Source organism: Ranitomeya variabilis, chromosome 1, assembly GCF_051348905.1.
Source record: "Ranitomeya variabilis isolate aRanVar5 chromosome 1, aRanVar5.hap1, whole genome shotgun sequence".
Lineage (NCBI taxonomy): Eukaryota > Metazoa > Chordata > Amphibia > Anura > Dendrobatidae > Ranitomeya > Ranitomeya variabilis.
In genome coordinates this window covers 221,592,032-221,609,800 of record NC_135232.1, presented here as the reverse complement: position 1 = coordinate 221,609,800, position 17,769 = coordinate 221,592,032, and the positions used below count along the sequence as shown (strand labels likewise).

The window sequence follows — 17,769 nt, the reverse complement described above, 5'->3', positions numbered from 1 at the left end:
TGGAACAGTGTTTGATCGGACTGTAGTTGGCATAATCGCTCGATTCTCCCAGATGAGAGAATCTACAGTCGTGTGACCCCCCCCCAATGGTATTTGTCTGCATGAGTCCATTGGGTGGTCCTACTCAATGATTGTTATTCTTCCCTCTATGCACGCAGAGATGGCTTTCAATCACTAGTAGCACTGCCCACTGGACTCTTATGTCTATAAACACCAGGGATTTCAATAAATAAAATACAAGTTATACTAAATATTTTCCCATAAACCTATATAACATACTGCTCAGCTTCTCCCTCTCTACACCATGTTGTGCACAGATCAGACTGTATGCACAGTGTGACAGGTTCCTTCTAAATCCACTGTCTGTATGTCTGGAAATGGCATTTGGACTCTTTAGATTAGGACACATAAGCCCATAATTAGCTTGTCTATCTGGTCAGCACTTGAATACAGAGAAGGTGTTAATTTCTGGATTTTCTTTTTCTTTTTTATTCCAGCTTTGGGTGATTTACTCTTAGTTTACACTTTCAAAGCCAACTGCAATCATCACGGAAGACTGTTTCCATTGGTTGCAAACACGTTTTACCATCCTGACAAAGGCGAATTACAGCTGTCACCAAAGTTGGTCTGTTTAGATAATGGTGACTGTTATCATGACAACATTGCAGATAGGAGGTGTTGCTTTTAACCTTTAGATTGCCGCTATTCTTAACACCAGTAAACACCTACAGATAGAAAAAGGCTCCACACAAGAGCAAATGATAATAAAAAATATATTTAATTTCAAGGCACAGTAAAACGAGACCAAAAAAGGTCATAAAAATCAGTACAAATTACAGGTGAGAACCACATATACAAGGAAAAAAAGAGGTGGACAAGCCTGGAAGAATTCAAAAACAAAAAATCCAAATACAAGTGTTATGTATCAGGTAATGAATGCTGAATAACACATAACAACTCACAAAATGGCACAGTTTACTCAGTATAGACCAGCATAATGCTGCAAATTATGGCAGAAAACCTATATTGTAAAGCGGGACATGCCCATCAAGTAAGCCTAAGTGTACATAATAAAATGATTCAGGCACAAACATTAGAAGGAGTGTTCAAGTATAAGGCCGATGGGAGGTCCAGCACATGTTACTCAGCCATATTGAGATTCATATCTAATATAATAGAAAAAAAGACATTCATTACTAGAAAAGGTAGAGAGAGTCCAGGCGTCCACCACACCCGACGCGCGTTTCGCATTGAAATGCTTCGTGCAGGGGTCATTCTTAACACCAATATTAAACCAAAGTCTGCAGCTGTACACCACTTTTTTTGGGGTGGTAGAATATGGTTGGGCTTTCTATCATTGACCAACACAAGTTAGTCTTATCACAGTATTAAATTGATGATCACAAAGAAGAGCTGGTCACATTTATGGAAATAGAAATTATGCTTTATTTAGGAGAATAACTGGAGAAAGCTTCATTCAGACAGTCATTCAATCCCTGCGTCTTTTGGCATTAAGCGATGACATAGAGAAGGCTCAGATGGTTGGAGAAGGTTCAGTTAGATGGAGCGATCACTAATAACTGGTAACTGAGGTCCCAATTGTAGATACGGGGCGAATATAGGATATATAAACCAGGACAGTATAGTGTAGGGCTTTGTCTTCTCATTATGTGAACTTATTCAGTTTATGTGACCGTAAAGCTCCCCTCACATATGCCAGCCAAAGCCATTGTCCTCTATTCACAGAGGAGAACTGAGAACTGTTGCAGTAGATTGTCCTTTATATACAGTGAGCCACCACCTACATGTATACCATGCTTTTTTTGTTTGTTTGTTTGTTTTTCAATTGTGGCCAATGCATGCCACTGTATGGCAGTAGTAAAAAAAATACAATAAAAATAAAGAACATAGTGGCCAACCTCATTTAAATAAGGGATTCAAAAATGAAAGCGTAAGGTCACCAGATTCTGACATTACTTACGTCATTGTTAGTTTTAGTAGCTTTAGTTGTGCTGTAAGTTATGCTGTTATCTTGTAGTCCAGCCATATGCAGTGCAGATATTCCTGGCAGCAGGTTTTAGACCCCAGAGTAACGTCATCACTGTAAAGTGCCTGTAATGATGATTACTTCCATACCTTAATATTACAGATCCAGATCTGTATTGTCTCGTAATCCATCAGTGAATTCTTGTGCAAATGAACTCACAAGTGTAGGGGCTTGGAGATTAGCCCCATATCTGCAGGTTAATAGCGTTGTGGACGTGATGGGTTCCCTTTTAAATTTTTAAAGAGATCAAAGACAAAAATTGTAAATCATAAGCGTATGATGAGCCTAGTAATACACTGTTATACGTTTGCCACCATTACCAGTGACTGCAGTAAGCAAAATGTAATTTATGTTGTTTAGGCCAGTAATGGATATACCCACTACCAAGCCACTAACAGAAGACCAGGCACGCTTTTACTTCCAGGATCTTATTAAAGGAATTGAATATTGTGAGTTTTTGTGTTTTCTTATTACTCTGTGGGGATGAGGGAAACTGGTGTCTTGAGCTTTCTCCATATGTCCACACTTCTGAAGAGCTTATCATTGTTATATATATTATCGAATGTAATGTTGCTATGGCTGAGTTATGTTTGTTATAGTTCTGTTTTTCATTTTTATCCTGCAGTACATTATCAAAAAATCATACATCGTGATGTCAAACCGTCCAATCTCTTAGTGGGTGAAGATGGTCACATTAAGATTGCTGACTTTGGAGTCAGTAACCAGTTTGAGGGAACAGATGCGTTTTTGACTAACACAGTGGGTACACCAGCATTCATGGCTCCCGAGACCCTCTCTGAAACTCGCAGAATATTTTCAGGAAAGGTAAATCAAGATAATAAACTATGATATTGTGAGATACAGTTATATGAAAAAGTTTGGGCACCCCTATTAATCTTACGCTTAATGTTTTATAAAAATTGTTTTTTTTTGCAACAGCTATTTCAGTTTCATATATCTAATAACTGTTGGACACAGTAATGGTTCTGCCTTGAAATGAGGTTTATTGTACTAACAGAAAATGTGCAATCTGCATTCAAACAAAATTTGACAGGTGCATAAGTATGGGCACCCTTATCATTTTCTTGTTTTAAATACTCCTACCTACTTTTTACTGACTTACTAAAGCACATTTTTTGGTTTTGTAACCTCATTGAGCTTTGAACTTCATAGCCAGGTGTATGCAATCATGACAAAAGGTATTAAAGTGGCCACTTGCAAGTTGTTCTCCTGTTTGAATCTCCTCTGAAGTGTGGCATCATGGGCTCCTCAAAACAACTGTCAAATGATCTGAAAACAAAGATTATTCAACATAGTTGTTCAGGGGAAGGATAGAAAAAGCTGTCTCAGAGATTTAACCTGTCAATTTCCACTGTGAGGAACATAGTAAGGAAATGGAAGAACACAGGTGCAGTTCTTGTTAAGGCCAGAAGTGGCAGGCCAAGAAAAACATCAGAAAGGCAGAGAAGAAGAATGGTGAGATCAGTCAAGGACAATCCTCAGACCACCTCCAGAGAGCTGCTGCATCAACTTGCTGCAGATGGTGTCACTGTGCATCGGTCAACTATACAACGCACTTTGCACAAGGAGAAGCTGTATGGGAGAGTGATGCGAAAGAAGCCGTTTCTGCAAGCACGCCACAAACAGTCGGCTGAGGTATTCAAAAGCACATTTGGAGAAGCCAATTTCTTTTTGGAAGAAGGTCCTGTGGACTGATGAAACCAAGATTGAGTTGTTTGGTCATACAAAAAGGCGTTATGCATGGCGGCAAAAAAACACAGCATTCCAAGAAAAACACTTGCTACCCACAGTAAAATTTGGTGGAGGTTCCATCATGCTTTGGAGCTGTGTGGCCAATGCCGGCACCGGCATTTTTTATTGTTAAGGTTGAGGGACGCATGGATTCCTCTCAGTATCAGCAGATTCTTGACAATAATGTTCATGAATCAGTGACAGAGTTGAAGTTACGCAGGGGATGGATCTTTCAGCAAGACAATGATCCAAAACACCGCTCCAAATCTACTCAGGCATTCATGCAGAGGAACAATTACACTGTTCTGGAATGGCCATCCCAGTCCCCAGACCTGAATATCATTGAACATCTGTGGGATCATTTGAAGAGGACTGTCCATGCTCGGCGACCATCAAAATTAACTGAACTGGAATTGTTTTGTAAAGAGGAATAAAAAATAAATAAAAAATACCTTCATCCAGGAACTCATTAAAAGCTACAGGAAGCGACTAGAGGCTGTTATTTTTGCAAAAGGAGGATCTACTAAATATTAATGTCACTTTTCTGGTGAGGTGCCCATACTTGTGCACCTGTCAAATTTTGTTTTAATGCAGATTGCACATTTTCTGTTAGTACGATAAACCTTATTTCAAGGCAGAAACATTACTGTGTCCAACAGTTATTAGATATATGAAACTGAAATAGCTGTTGCAAAAAAAACTATTTTTATAAAACATTAAGCTTAAGATTAATAGGGGTGCCCAAACTTTTTCATATAACTGTTTGTCTGTATGTATAATGTATATGTATGTGATAAAAAAAAAATCTGGTTCTGTAGACGATCTTAAAATTAGGTAAATATAACATCAGATGAACGCCACATGACAAATTACAACTTATTGAACAAAAACTAGGCCAAAAAGCAAAAGCAATGTGTGAAAAATGAAGTACATAGTTGCTGCTTCCATAGGAATTGAGAAGGTGAGTAGCAGCCAGGTGTTGGCAATCAAAAGCGAAATCATCTGTGAAAGCAGAAATGTTATCAATTTATTGGTGTAGAGTATTTAGGCGCGTGTTAATTTGAGTTGAGCGAATATCTTTGGGTCCCCGCTTATTTGACAAGCTTTAGCGCTTACCGGATACATGGAGCATGCCGGCTGATCAGCACCCCAGCTGCATGTGTTGCGGCTGTGTCACTGTCACAGCACATGCATGGAGAGCCCAACACACAGGCTCTCCATGTATGTGCTGTGACAGTGACAAAGCTGCGACACGTGCAGCCGCGGGGCCGATCAGCCGACACGCTCTATGTATCTGGTTCCCTTTGCAGCTTATTCGGTAGGTGCTATAGCGTGCCGAATAAGCGGGGACCTGAACAAATGTACTCAACTCTAGTGTTAATGCAATGTCCTGGAGGAAAGACATGATTTTAGAGAAGCAATTGTTGCAGCTCCTCAAACTGGGAAAGGTAGTAATGCCTTTTCCAAACATTTGGAGTCCATTATTCTACATTGAGAAAGATTATTCATAAGTTGAAAACGTTTAAAGAAGTTGATAATCGTCCCAGGAGCAATTTCACCCTCAAGGTCAGACTGTGTGATGCCCAGAGAAATTGCAATAAAAGACAAGAGCTACAGCTGAGACTCTAAAGGCCTCAGCTGTCATGTTAAAGGTTTAAGTTCATAAGTAGTGATGAGCGATCTTGCTTGGATAACGTGTTATCAGAGCATGCTCGGGTGTTATCGGAGTATCTTCTCTAACAAATAGGCAATCCCCAAATGTGTTGTGGCTGTCTAGCAGCCGTGGGGACTCCAAATATATTATTCAAGCACGCCCAAGATACTTGGATAACACTCGAGCATGCTCGGATAACACGTCATCACTATTCATAACCCTGCAATTAGAAGAAGACTGAATAAGCATGACTTATTTGGAAGAGTTGTCAAGGGAAAGCCTCTTTTTATTTTTTTTTATCTCTAAACAAGAACATGGCAGCCTGACTGATGTTTGCAAAGTTGTATCTGGAGAAATAAAAAGACTTGTGGAACAATGTGCTTTGGACAGGTGAGACCAAAGTGGAGACATTTGGCCATAATGCCATGTGCCATGGTTTTCAAAAACCTAAAAACACAACTTATTTGCGCAACCTTTTATAACAACTCTCAAGCACGGTAGTGGAGGGGGTGATAATTTAGGCATGTTTTACAGCCACATGGCCATGGCACTTTGCAGTCATTGAGTCGACCATGAGCACCTCTGCACACCAAAGTATATACTATACTCCTAGCTTTTGGTTAGATGATTCAACATCAAGTTTGTCAAAAACTGGGTAATGCCAATGGGCAATGATCCCCAAGCACACCAGGAAATCTACATTAAAATGGCTGAAAAAGAAAAGCATCAAGGTGTTAAAATGGCTCAGTTGTAATCTAGATCTCAACTCTATTAAAATACTGTGGCATAGCCTTAAATGCGTTGTCCAGGCTTGGGGCTCAAGTCTGCAGTCACTCTGACTGCAGACTTGTGATTCCTCACAGGGCTTGCTGCCAGGATTGTCGGGAGTGGGTGGGTATGCGATTTGCTTCATGCGGTCACTTGCCAACTAGTTGTGCGTGACCTCTCTCAATACAAGTGAATAGAGCAAGACTGGACAAGTCTAATCAGAATGTGTCTGAAAGTATGCAAATCGCATGCTTGCAGTCCCATGACCGCACGCTTCCAACATCGCCGAAAAAGATGCTTAAAAGGTGGTTCTACCGGCCATTGATTCATTGGGTGCACTTAATATTTTACACGCTGCTTCTGCATTTAGGCCTCGTTTTTGTTAAATGCTGACAAGGTCTAAGTGTGTCAGGTTCTATTCTTCATCTAAGGTCTTATTTATCTAATTTTAAGACCTTCTAAGGAGATGATGCTGGTTATTATGCACTGATCAGAAAAGGTTATCAGGTCGCCCATTTGGCGTCACTCGAAGTACAGGATAAAAGATGACCGTAACAGGGTGTTAACTTACTTTATAACGTCACTTTCAGCTGCCTCTTAAACCCACTTCTATACAGGCAAACCACTCAGCAAAACTCTCATCTGTTCAATCAAAGACATGATGTACACTGTACGGCTTTGATTATGGAATTCGCTTTTTAAAGCCAAGATGCTGGGCTTTAATATGATGCCAAGTTTGAAAGAGTCAATATTGTTTAAATTTAAACAGTTAATTAATATTTGCTCTCCCACTTGTTAAGTGCACTGCTGCTGCAATGAGCGGCAGGATACCTGTTAATCTCTGCTTGATTAATTTATTATATAAATATGAAGCTTTCAGGGGTGCCGGATATTAAATCACGGTGGATCATCCTTCGGTAATGTTACGTCTTCCACGTGTAAATATTAAGTGTCTTTAGTGATCAGCGTGCTCCTTTCTGTTCCACCGACCTTCTGTAGCGGGTGACGTCACATCATGTTAGGGCAGATTGCTCACAAGGCATTCGGCTGAGGGCAGCGCTACTGCCCGGAGTGCTGCAGGGAGACTTTGACTCGCACAGAGACGCTGCTTAATCTTTACCAATGGATGATCCACAGTCCTTTTGTATCCGGTACCCCTGAAAGCTTTATATTTTCTCAATCATATCCAGAGGACACATCGTTTTGAATCTTTGACAACCATTTTTATTGACAAGAAAAGCATCTCTTGTAAGTTACACATTGTCACACTATTGTTATACTGTAAGACCTTGTGCACTACAGCGCAGTTTGCAATTTATAAATTTATTTTTTAAATTTATATTTCATAAATCAGTAAAACACATGAAAATAATCAAGTGTGTAATAGATCTTATCAGAGAATTCCACTTCTTTCTCCTCCTGGATGGATATTTCATAAAGGGATCCTGTCCCCCTCTGGACGATTTTGATCTATTACTATGGGCATACAGGTAATAGAATAGTTAAACCAGTCTTACCTGTCTGCCTCATAGCTGCAGTGTAGCTCTTAAGAAATTAATTTATAATGTTATACAGTGGGGTAAAAAAGTATTTGGTCAGCCACCAATTGTGCAAGTTACCCCATTTATAAAGATGAGAGAGACCTGTCTCCTGATCTCAACCCCATAGAAAACCTTTGGAGGGAGTTGAAAGTCCGTGTTGCCCAGCGACGGGCCCAAAACATCACTGTACTAGAGCAGATCTGCATGGAGGAATGGACCAACATACCACCAACAGTGTGTGCCAACCTTGTGAAGACTTACAGAAAACATTTCACCTCTGTCATTGCCAACAAAGGATATATAACAAAATATTGAGATGAACTTTTGTTAATGACCAAATACTTATTTTCCACCATAGTTTGCAAAATAAATCTTGCCAAATCAGACAAGGTGATTTTCTGGTTTTGTTTTCTCATTTTGACTCTCATAGTTGTGGTCTACCTATGATGTCAATTAGAGGCCTCTCTCATCTTTTTAAGAGGGAGAACTTGCACAATTGGTGGCTGACTAAATACTTTTTTTCCCCACTGTATGCTAATGATTTCTTCCAGGCTCCGGGGCGTGCTGTGGAAGAAATCCCTGCCTCCTGACTTCATTATATTGGTACCTCCCTCCCATCATCACACTGACCTGTTCGGCGCTGTAATCCCGCGCATGCACAGTGCACGCGCGCGGTTACGCAAACCCTGTCCGCGCTCCTATAGGCAGTGTCTGCATTGAACTTCTGCACAAGTGAGTCTCTGATACTGCGCAATGACTCATCGTGTCTGTGCAGAAGATTAATGCAGACACTGCCCATGGGAGCGCGGACAGGGTTCGTGTAACTGTGTGCGCGGGATTGCAGCGCCGAAACAGGTCAGTGTGATGCTGATGGGAGGGAGGTACCATTATAATGAAGTCCGGAGGCAGGGATTTCTTCCAGGCACCGCATACACTGGAGCCTGGAAGAAATCATTAGCATATAACATTATAAGTGAATTTATCAAGAGCTACACCGCACCTCTGAGGCATACAGGTAAGACTAACTTAACCATTCTATTACCTGTATGCCCATAGTAATAGATCAAAATCGTCCAGGGGGTGACAGATTCCCTTTAATTTGGGCATATTGCAAAGATCCTTGGCAGTGAAAGAGTTCAGATGTACAGGCAGGTCTGTCTAATAAAATGGCCACGGAGTTTATAATGTATGTGTGCTTAAGATACGCCACACCTTGTATAACAAATCCAACGTGTGTGAGATCCGCTGATATTTTACATGTGCTGAGTATGAAGTGTTCAGGAAGGTTGCCATGGATACAGAATCCTGTGATATTGCAGTCGGTGTGTGACAGGTGCACAGCACTAATTCGTGAACGCCTGTTTGTACCTTTTCCTGCAGGCTCTGGATGTTTGGGCTATGGGAGTCACCTTGCACTGTTTTGTGTTTGGACAGGTATTTATCTACATTACTGCCATTTTCTTTTCCAGTTTGTGTATGTTTTGCAATAGCACGCACTGCCACGTTCAGCTTTTGTCCAACCGCAATACAAATGAATAGTAGCTGCGATGTTAAATCTGAGTCTAGTCTAGTTTACCATGGAGAAATACAATATAGGGTTCCCATGAGATATACTGTATATTAGCACGAAGAGCCTTTATAATGATCACTCTAAATATATAGACATAACCCTGTGCCTTGAGGTGGAATTAAATTAAACTGCTGTATATAGCAAAAAATATGCCTTAGCCATCCCCCCAAAAAGAAAACAAAATATTGTACTAGAGTAAGTAAAAAAAAATGTGAATTTGACCTCAGTTGCCACACATCCTCCATATTTATAGTAAAATGGTGACCCTATTAGATAAGTTAGCTGAACCCGCTGACTTTGGCTGGGTGATCCCAATATTCTTCTGTGTATTGGAGGCAGGTTGGAGCCTTTGTTCCTGCAGGAAATAAGCTACGCCTACAGATGTCTGGCCGAGGTTTATTCCCATCTCCCCTGGAAATAAGCCTGCATGCTTTGCCCATGTTGGAATCTGGAGATACAGCTCTGGCAAAAATTAAGAGACCACTGCAAAATGTTCAGTTTGTCTGATTTTTCTCTTTATAGGTATATTTTTGAGTAAAATGTACATTGTTCTTTTATTCTATAAATTTCTGACAAGATGTCTCCGAATTTCCAAGCAATAATTTTTGTATTTTTTTTCTGACAAAGAAAAATGGTCAAAATAAAAAAAAAATCCCAGGGCTTTCAGACCTCAAATAATGCAAAGAAGACAAGTTCATAATCACTTAGAAACAACAATACTAATGTTTTAACTCGGGAAGAGTTCAGAAATCAATATTTTGTGGAATAACCATGATTTTTAATCACAGATTTCATGCGTCTTAGCATGCTTTCCACCAGTCTATCACTCTGCTTCTGGTGCAAAAATGTAAGCAGTTTTTCTTTGTTTGATGGCTTGCGACTATCCATCATCCTCTTGATTACATTTCAGAGGATTTCAGTTGGGTTCAGGTCTGGAGATTGGGCTGCCCATGACAGGGTATTGATGTGGTGGTCTCTTAATTTTTGCCAGAGTTCTACAGCGATTGGCCAAATGATTGCTTGGTTGACAGATATCTCAAGTTTGTTGCCGGAATTTTTCAATTTTGTTTGGTTAAGTATTTTCTTGTATTTTTAGTGTCCTTTTATGGATGAGAGCATTTTATCACTACATGGAAAAATAAAGAATCAGCTTCTGGAGTTTCCAGACCAGTAAGTTTGGTTTCTTGTGTGCTTGTTAGGTGTGGTGTCAAGGGTCTAATACTACTAATGGTGTGAGTTTCAGCAACCTGCCAGAAGATGGTTTACATAAATGGGTATTTCTATCTTCTACATTTATTCCATGTCCACAGGATATACCATAAATCAGTAGCAGATGCAGGTTGTGCCAGTGGACCCCCATCTGTCAAAAGATCAGTGTTGTAACGCACGTCACTAGTGATGGAGAGATTGGTTGGAATGCCCAATCATCACCTCTCCGCTAGCAGCATAATGCGATGCCATCCCATTATTGTAATAATTACCTGTTCCACCTATGGGACCCAGTTGTAGATATTCATGGCTTTTTCTATAGATATGCCATAAATGTACAAGATGGGAATACCCCTTTATTGGTAAGACCTTTAGTAAGTCATATTTGTTTTCTCTTTTCACAGGCCAGAAATATCAGAAGATCTGAAGTACCTTATTCTGAAAATGTTGAATAAAAACCCAGAGTCTAGAATTTCAGTTCCTGATATAAAGGTGAGTGTATCATAGGGCTTGTGTTTGTATAGGCATCGCGTTTATGTATTGAACTAGTAGCTTACAATTATATAATTGGGATACACCCTCACAGATGGTCACTTGGACCACTAAGTTAACGCACGGTTAAACAATTATTCAATACAACTCCAAGTCATATGTGACTTATGAAGATGACAATCTGAAGGATGCGCAGAATTGTCTTAATAAATGAAGGAGGAATCCAGCTCAACAAACAGGTTTTTCTTTATTTAGATGAAACTCCTACAGAGGACATCTGGTAAGATAATGGTTGGATTTGAGCTAGCATAGTGCTGGCATCTACGCGTTTCAGATGTCGCAGCAGCCTTAACATAGTGACTGATGCATTTACATAGGTTCCTGTTTCAGTGTTACCATCAGTCAAGTTATTAACGAATCCACACACATAATGAATAAAATCACATTGTACATACAAAATATATACTACGAAACATGAATTAAAATGATTACCCATCACCTCTTAATGCACTGGAAGTTTTTTATATTTTGTTCTTTAGTCACAATATGCATTGTAAAATTATATCATGAGACACTAAAGTGATTTAGATATACGTTTTCAACATGGTGAATAGTTCAACCTCTAACGTCCTGATTCAGAATCTGTCAAGGTCCCCAAAAATCACATGCGATCCATAGTAAAGGACTCCATTAATGCTGCAAAGGGCCCATAGGTCGCTCAGGTTCCAAAGCCCACATACATCTGTTGCCCATGCTGAGCTCTGTTTCAAGAACTATAATAAAGTTCCATTCCTAATATTTCTTGATTTAGCTACATCCGTGGGTGACTAAACATGGTGCCGAGCCTCTCCCTAGTGAGGATGAAAACTGCACCCTGATAGAAGTAACTGAGGAAGAGGTGGAAAATTCGGTGAAGCACATTCCCAGCTTGGCAACGGTGGTAAGTTCAGCACAGTACCTTTCCTTAATGGCTTATTGAGCTGTCATTATATAAACAATATCATGTGTTCCCTTTTTGTTAGTAAATGATATTGTTGTAAATAGCAGTTTCTTTGGAAATTTGACTGATACACTCGAGTGCCAAGTTACCTTTTGCTTTGAATGTTACTCCCTGTTTAGTGGCATTGGAGCTTGGCTGAATTCTTGCCTTCACCTGTCTCTGAGATGGAACATGGCGATTTGTATTTATGTCTTGTATTTATGATTTGTTCGTCTTTCTAGATATTGGTAAAAACTATGCTGCGGAAACGATCGTTTGGAAATCCATTTGAAGGAAGCCGAAAGGAAGAAAGATCTATGTCTTCTCCGGGAAACTTACAGACGTATGTTTTCATAAATTAGCAGTTGGGTTATGACTTTTTACATTTGCTTAGAATAAACCTTGGACTGGCCAATGCAATAGAAATCACGTCCAACCTTTGCTCCTCTTAGTTGCTAATCCATCTGAACTCCATTTTTGACTCCTGTTTTGCACTCTTTTTTACCCAAAAGCCATAAATTGTCAAGAACCTTTTTAAATAATAGCAACCAAACTGTCGGGACATCTATGGTATGTAGGGTCGTTAATGAGCCATCACTTTGATTTCTGTGTATTTATGGTAACTAAGCAGTCCGCTACAAATGAAGGCAAGTTAGTTTTGCTATTCAAGTGTAAAAAATAATGGGTTTATTTCTTTTCATTTCTAGAAAAAACAAGTCAGGGAATATATCCATGAAAGGTAACAAGAGCAGTGTTTCCAGCTTTTTAACATTCTGAACTTCAGCTAACAGCTTCTCAGCTTAAGTGATAAAATATGGCCTACTTAGTCTTTTCTTCAATACCTCCCCCAACAGCTTATTTTAGGTTAGTGCATCGATTTAGAGTTTTACAGCAGTTTATCTTTGATATCGTACCAATTGACCAGAACATCCAATCACCGATATTGATATCCTACTCCATGGACAAGATCCCAGTAAAAGAGAACCTTTTGCTAGAAATGCAGTATCTTGGCTCAGCCACTTCTTTCCTGCTGTTGTACCATCTGTTGTGACATTTATTCCTGCATTGCTCTTTTCCTTAAAATTTTCAACATTCCACGACGATGATTTTTAATATAATGTGCTTAACTCACAGGATTCAAGGCAGTGATGAAAGCCTGAGAGAGAGTGACCTGCAAGACTTGGGAGAAGATGAGGTTCTATCTTGAGGCTATCTGTCGTGATGGGCCAGCGCTTGGGCTTCTTCATCTATGACCTGGGAGTGTGTATGTTGAACACACCGTGTGTAAACTGAACCATGCATGCTACTTATGCACCTTATGTTGCTGCATGCGCTAAAGACCTTAATGTCCTGCCTTGGTTGTTAAACGTTATCAGTTACTTTGCTATAGGCTCATTCTTCCAGAGGACTCGTGGAGACTGATCCTGAGAAGGTGCTTGTATTGTATATTGGAAAAAAAAATGAAGTGGCTTGTAGCATATGTCTTAATGATGCCAAATATTACACGCCGTGCATATATATACCGTAGCTTGCAGGACACTACACTTCACAGTCTAAGGTTTTACAGTACATGAATCTAGTGTATGGACACTTATGTGCACGGAGCAACGAAGAGACTCATTTCGGATTAGGTAGTCTTGCTCAACTTGGTTCTCAAGCCCTGGAGTTATATAGAGTATTGCAGACAATTGAAAACTGCCAAAGTGTTTTTTGTTTTTGTTTTCATTATAAATTTTACTCTGAAGGTTGATTACATTTTCATGCATATTTCAAATAAGAATTATAAGTCCTCATATGTTAAAGGGAATTTGTAACCAGGTTTTTACTACCTAATCTGAGAGCAGCATTGTAATTCCAGCGACGCATCTCTTACTGGGCTGTATGGTGTCGCTTTGATAATCTCTTGCTGATACCAGTGTTTTTTATCACTACAGGACTAGTAAATCTGCTGCCAAATAGTCCAACTTGCCCCTGATTGGCAGCTTTCAACTGTGCATAAGCAGAAAGCTGCCCATCGGTGATGCGGGTTATACAAGGCTCCGCATTTTGAGAACTGGTAGATCTTCAGCAGGGAAAACTTTTTCATCGATACTGCAGCAACCAGTAAATTGCTACAGCGCTGGAATCAGGGTCTCTGTCCCTAAACGTTGCCGTTCTCAGATGGGGTAGCAAAAACCTGCTGACAGACTTTCTATAAGATTTTGGTGCCATTTTCCTGGAAAAGTAGTCAGTAGGCGAAGTGCCAAGTTACAATAATGACAATAATTATAATAATAATATAATAATTACAGCAGGGCTTCAGTATCACTGTTCTCTTGTATATTTGGGGCTACACCACCTCTTTGTGTGCATCCGATAAGGGAGAATAGTGCACCTCATGTATAACTCTTGTGCTTGCTGGAAACCACTTTCATGTAGATTGAAGACCAGTATGACTTACTTTTCACTTGTTCAGCATTCATAGAAGTGATATGACCAAGACAATATTTTTGCTCCTTGATTAAAACTCTTGCAACTTCACTACTTGTGTCCCACCAATCAGAATCTCTGCACTGTTTAGTCTAGTACGTGTGTGGCCGTGGATGGTGGCTGCAGCCCATCAGTCTACATATGCCCATACATTTTCAATAGCTGTTAGCCGGACAAATGTTTGTCTGCCAGCTCTCTTTCCCTTCTCCCCCATACACCGGAGCGATCACTTTGCTGAGAACTCCTGTGTCCTCTATCAGAGACTCGCTGCCAGACATCTCTGGCATCAGGTTATCCGAAATCGGACATGCCTGTATCCTTCTGACCTCTGACACCATGTATCGGGGGACGGTTGGAAGGCACTAAACTGATGGCCAACCCTGTTGAGATCAATCTGTTTGGCTGACGTTAGTCTAATGTGTATGGGGGTTTCTTATACAGAAGGATGATCTAGCTCCTGAGTTGTGTAACTTAGGTTAACATTAAAGGACCTGGAAAAGCAGCCATAGCTGGAAACTGGCCTTATAGTGTAAGTGCAGTAGATTTCTTTTGGAACCAGTTGTCTCTAACATTCCCCGACGTATTATTTCCAGACTGGCCCTGTAATCATAACTATTCTCTCTGCCCATGCATTATTGCCAACGAGCAGAATTTAAAGTAACGGTATTCGAGTCATGCTCGACTTGCAAAATTGGGACAAACTGTATCATGTCTTCAATTTCCTTTAATCTATGGCTACAACTACAAAAGCCACATTTATTTTCCAATTGACCAGTTATTTATTCCAGAGACCCCTTGGTAATTGATTTTTCCGCCATAAATCTGTACTACTTGTAAGTCTTCCTTTTCCGTAGAGTCCTCCTCGGCCAGTGCCTAGTTTTAGACATCTCAGGCGGTGTGGGTCACAGCAGTTTAATCTCCGGGCACTATACTGTCTGATTTGTGACCTCTTAGAACTGTGCCAGTTATGTCTTCTCACAGTAGGGTCTAAGAGGAAAATGTGATTATGGTAAATAATATCATCATGCATGGGAAAATTTGAAGTAAAAAGACTTGGAAGAAAAGGCTTTTTCTGAGCTATAGTCTTTTTAATATGTTTAATGCATTTTATATAGAAATATTTCCTTAAAAACCATAGAAATAGATTTTTTTTTAGCCCACAGAGCAATGAGTCTTAGACTGAGACATAAGATAAACACATAAAATAAGTGTTTATTATTATTATTATTATTTCTCCACTTGAAATTCAGTTTGCTTCTTCAAGCTTCATGTCTATTTTCCTGAATTTTGCCTGTTTACAGCCACCTAGAAACTCATCACCCGTATGTAATAAATATATGATTTCCTATCCAATGGCTTGAGACTTTTTATCACATCTGGAATTTACCCATTTATTTCAGTCTCTAATTAAAAAAAAAAAAATAATGTTTTGCCAACACCAAATTTAAAGAGCAGCAATATTCACAATCATATAAAGTCACAGAATATACCCCTTATATTGCACAATGTCTTTTTGAAAAGGTTGTCTTTTTTTTTGTAGACTATACACCTATCAGCCATAAGATTAAAACCGCTTGCCTAATAATGTGTAGACCCCTCATATGCCTACAAAATGGCCATTTCTTCTGTGTAGACTTCGCAATACCCTTGGTGGTGTCTTGTAGTATCCTACACCAAAATATTATCAGCAGATGCTTTAAGTCCTGGAGTTAGATCAACACTGTAAACTCTTTGTTCTGTTCCGTATCAATAGTGACTTCTTTCAACAGGAAAATGTATCCTGTCACACTACAAAAATGGTTCTCAAATGGAATACCATAGCCATGAATGGATTTACCTGGCTTACAAGAACATTTCTTGGTGGTGTTAAAGCAACATCCACATGAATGCTAGGATCCAACGTTTCCAAGAGAATCACACTGCTTCCTCCCAGTTTTCACTTCTTCCCAAAATGTATGTTGGTGCTATTTCTAACCCAGAAAAGTAATATACGTGTAAAAAGTAATATACATGTACCAAGCTTGATTAATCGTATGTTTTTGATACTCCTACATGTTCTTATTTTTGGCTGTAGATTGGTCAGCATAGGCATATGACAGCTTCATGGGCAGCAAGGGATGAACTTTCTATTCTGACGCCTTTCCATCAAAGCCAATATTAGCTTCTTTCATATTGCTCTACCCTAGATCCTTACAGTACTGAAGCTTCATTGAACTCATTTTGATATTGGTATTAGATGGGCATTTAAGAATGCAAATACCTTCTAAGAGTTGCCGTGATGGTTGAGTCAGATTTGCTTTTTGCTTGCTCATTTTTCCTGGTGCCAACAAATCTTTAAGAACTGAATATTTACTTCCTTGACAGACAACATGTTGATCACTGACTGTATACTATAAACTGTAACGTCTTATACAGACCAAGAAAATGAACAGCAAATCTTCCTTCATGCTGTTGAGAATCTTTCATGATTATCAAAGACTAGAGGGGTGGTCTCAGAAACTATGGAGCGTATACATAGTAGATGATGAAGCGCACATCTGGTTTTGATAAAGGGGTGGTAGGTTTTGGAGCGGTTATGTTGTAATCTGTTGTCATGAGGAAGTTATTTTACCATTTTGTTCTTCTTCTCATTGTTCCTTCTGTAGGCCTACAGTGCTCTAGTCAAACAGTTATGATACCCAGCCAGTAACCGACATGAATCATTGCTTACCTGCTAACTTTGACTATATATTTTAGATTCTTTATATCAACATGAATGTGTGAGTTTAAGGAGTTTTGTGGGGTAAAACCGGTTGTCCAGTTGTTAAAAAATAAAATGAATAAAAATGCCGATGTTCTGGAGGCTACTTTCCAGTCTTTGTTTACAGGCTAGCAGTGATGATGATGTGATGTAATTTTCTGTACTTACTGTCATCACTGTAAAATGAGAAAAAGACACTTTAGGGATTTATTTTCATAAAGCCAAAATAAAAGAAAAAATGAATATACCAAAAAAGTTATAAAAAGAAAAAACAAGAAGTTTATTATCCTTTTAAAAGGGTTGTCCAGGTATTGCTATTTGATGGTCAACAATTGCAGATCGGAAGGAGTCTGACACCCGATGTAAACACTTTAGGAGCTGCCGAGCGCAGCGTCATCCATCACAGTGTAGCGGCTAATACAGCAGAGATCCTGTCTTGCACAGAGGTTGTGCTGCTGTCCGGAAGCAGCTGCTAGACTTTGAGCAGAGATGCTAAGCACAGCTCCATTCATTGTGCTCACGTCGGTATTGATGAGGGGATGTGCTGA

At 39.6% G+C, this 17,769-nt stretch overlaps 1 protein-coding gene across 3 annotated transcripts in view; it reads left to right on the top strand.

Moving 5' to 3' along the window:
• Window positions 1-17,328, top strand: part of CAMKK2 (calcium/calmodulin dependent protein kinase kinase 2) — a 141,678-nt gene extending 124,350 nt beyond the window's left edge. For 2 of the 3 annotated variants that reach the window (XM_077292934.1, XM_077292938.1), the window contains exons 9-16: window positions 2,408-2,496; window positions 2,673-2,872; window positions 9,143-9,196; window positions 10,429-10,502; window positions 10,946-11,033; window positions 11,845-11,973; window positions 12,255-12,355; window positions 13,147-17,328. In XM_077292934.1, coding sequence (XP_077149049.1) covers window positions 2,408-2,496; window positions 2,673-2,872; window positions 9,143-9,196; window positions 10,429-10,502; window positions 10,946-11,033; window positions 11,845-11,973; window positions 12,255-12,355; window positions 13,147-13,219 — 808 coding nt within the window. In that variant the 3' untranslated portion in view covers window positions 13,220-17,328. Of the gene's footprint in view, window positions 1-2,407; window positions 2,497-2,672; window positions 2,873-9,142; window positions 9,197-10,428; window positions 10,503-10,945; window positions 11,034-11,844; window positions 11,974-12,254; window positions 12,356-12,719; window positions 12,752-13,146 lie in introns of all 3 variants that reach the window. The other variant, XM_077292941.1, reaches the window with a different exon arrangement.
• Window positions 17,329-17,769: the final 441 nt, after the last annotated feature.